General features: G+C 63.2%; 1 protein-coding gene across 1 annotated transcript in view; it reads left to right on the top strand.

Moving 5' to 3' along the window:
* Positions 1–5: 5 nt before the first annotated feature.
* LOC104527994 (RRP12-like protein) overlaps positions 6–2,076 on the top strand; it is a gene marked incomplete at its 5' end in the record, with an annotated part of 5,645 nt that continues 3,574 nt past the window's right edge. The window contains 8 exons of the mRNA XM_010171864.1: positions 6–96; positions 194–348; positions 717–784; positions 981–1,074; positions 1,277–1,435; positions 1,561–1,641; positions 1,732–1,837; positions 1,954–2,073. Of these exons, the coding sequence (XP_010170166.1) occupies positions 6–96; positions 194–348; positions 717–784; positions 981–1,074; positions 1,277–1,435; positions 1,561–1,641; positions 1,732–1,837; positions 1,954–2,073 (874 nt within the window). The remainder of the gene's footprint in view (positions 97–193; positions 349–716; positions 785–980; positions 1,075–1,276; positions 1,436–1,560; positions 1,642–1,731; positions 1,838–1,953; positions 2,074–2,076) is intronic.

Raw genomic sequence — 2,076 nt, 5'->3', positions numbered from 1 at the left:
CCCGCACCCTGGGCATGGCCATCAGCGAGCGCCCAGACCTCCGCCCCACCGTGTGCCAGGCCTTGCGCACCCTCATCCACAAAGGCTGCGAGACAGGTTGGGGGGGACAGCCCCTCCTGGTGGCTCCCTGTCCCCTGCGGTGACCTGGAGAGGGGACATGCTGATCTGTACCCCACTGTCATCCTCTCTCTAGATGCGGAGCGGGCAGAAGTGGGTCGCTTTGCCAAAAATTTCCTGCCCATCCTGTTCAATGTGTACAGCCAGCCTGAGGAGGATGGGAGCGGCAGCGCTCAGCGCCACTCTGTGCTGGACACTGTCCGTGCTTACCTGACCATCACCGACCCCCAGGTGAGGGGAGCCTGGGGCAGTGGAGCAGCCTGTGCTGGCTTGGGCCAGCATCTCCCAGCTGGACACAGTTTGATGGGGCTGTGGTGGGTGCCTAACTGGAAAGGACAAGAAGAAAGAGAGCAGCCCTTCCCTGGCCTCATGGGGAGGGACCCCTTCCCTGCCAGAGATCTGGGATTTCCCAGCCTTACAGCCACACCTGGTGCATCATGCACGAGTCCTTTGGGAATTTGCCCAGCTCTTTTTGAACCTGCTGGTGCTTCTGGTCTCCACACAGTCACATGCGAGGTGTTTGCCGGGTGGATTGCAAACCCCTGAAAAAGTGTTCCCTCCAGTCCCTTCTGATCCTGCTCTGTGTCCCTGCCCTGCAGATGGTGTGCGGGTTCCTGCAGAAAGCCAGTGAGAAGCTGACCAGTCCTGAGAGCTCCGAGTTTGCCAGGTAACACCCGGGGGCTGGTGCTAATGGGTAAAGCTGCTGGCTTCCTCCTGGTGAGCAGCACTAGGACACTCGTGCTGTCCCGTGTGGGATGTGCCACTCTCGTGCATCTGATGAGGCTCACAGCCAGAGTCCCAGCTTGGACGGGCGGTGTTGGTGATGCTGCAGTTGCCCACCTGCGTGTTCTTCTCTGCTGCAGACTCTCCATCCTGGACCTGGTGGTGGCAATGGCACCCTACGCTGATGAGCAGTCCCTGAGCTCCCTGTACCGCACCATCCAGCCTTCCCTCCAGGTGAGTTGGCCCCCAGCCCCAGCGGGCACAGGGAGTGCAGAAGGGCACCTGCTTGCTGCCAGCTTGAACCCGCGCTCTGGCAGACTCAGCAGCTGCTATAGGGGACAGGTCTCTGCTGGGTGGTATGGGGTGCTGTGGGGGTCCCCTCAGACCCCGTGGTGAGGGGCTGCCCTGACGGCGGGGGCGTTTGCTCTCCCTGCAGAGCAAGGAGCACAGCATGCAGAAGAAGGCGTACCGCGTGCTGGAGGAGGTGTGTGCCGCTCCCCGTGCCCCCTGCCAGGCCTTCGTCCGCTCCCACCTGCCCGATCTGCAAGCGGCGCTGCTGGACTCGCTCAAGAGCGCGGCGTCCCCGGCCAAAAGGGTGAGAGCAAGGGCTGCAGTGGCCGAGCTCGGCCCCTGCCAGGAGGGGACAGGGTGAGGGCAGCTGTGTGTGTCCCTGGCTGTGTGTCCCTGGGTGTACCAGCGCTGGGCTGTCTCTTTCCCCAGCCCCGGCTGAAGTGCCTGATGCACATCGTGAAGCAGCTCTCTGCGGAGCATGAGCCCTTCATCACCGCCCTGGTCCCAGAGGTGAGCCTGGCCCTGGGAGGACCCAGATGATTCTGGCCGTGGAGGGGACAGCAGGGTTGGCAGGGTTGTGACGTGCCCGTGTGCCTCCAGGTCATCCTCTGCACCAAGGAAGTGTCAGTGGGAGCCCGCAAGAACGCCTTTATGCTGCTGGTGGAGATGGGGCACGCCTTCATCCGCTTCGGGCCCACCCCCCAAGGTGAGCACCTCCTTTGCTTACTCAGCCCCACAGCTGCTCCAGCACCCCTCTGAAACCAGCCAGGGATGCTGCTGGGTGGGGGGCGAGCAGAGGCCTGAGTCATCCCCCTCTTGCAGAGGCCATGCAGCGCTTCCTGCTCCTGGTCTACGCGGGGCTCACGGGCTCGGTCACCATGATCAGCTGCACGGTGCTGGCGCTGACCCGCCTGTTCTTCGAGTTCAAAGGTGAGCAGGAGCAGG

The sequence above is a fragment of the Antrostomus carolinensis genome, unplaced genomic scaffold (assembly GCF_000700745.2).
Source record: "Antrostomus carolinensis isolate BGI_N321 unplaced genomic scaffold, ASM70074v2 scaffold37707, whole genome shotgun sequence".
NCBI classification, from domain to species: Eukaryota; Metazoa; Chordata; class Aves; order Caprimulgiformes; family Caprimulgidae; genus Antrostomus; species Antrostomus carolinensis.
Note: the sequence above shows the minus strand (reverse complement) of the source record. Positions and strands in the feature narration are given on the sequence as shown.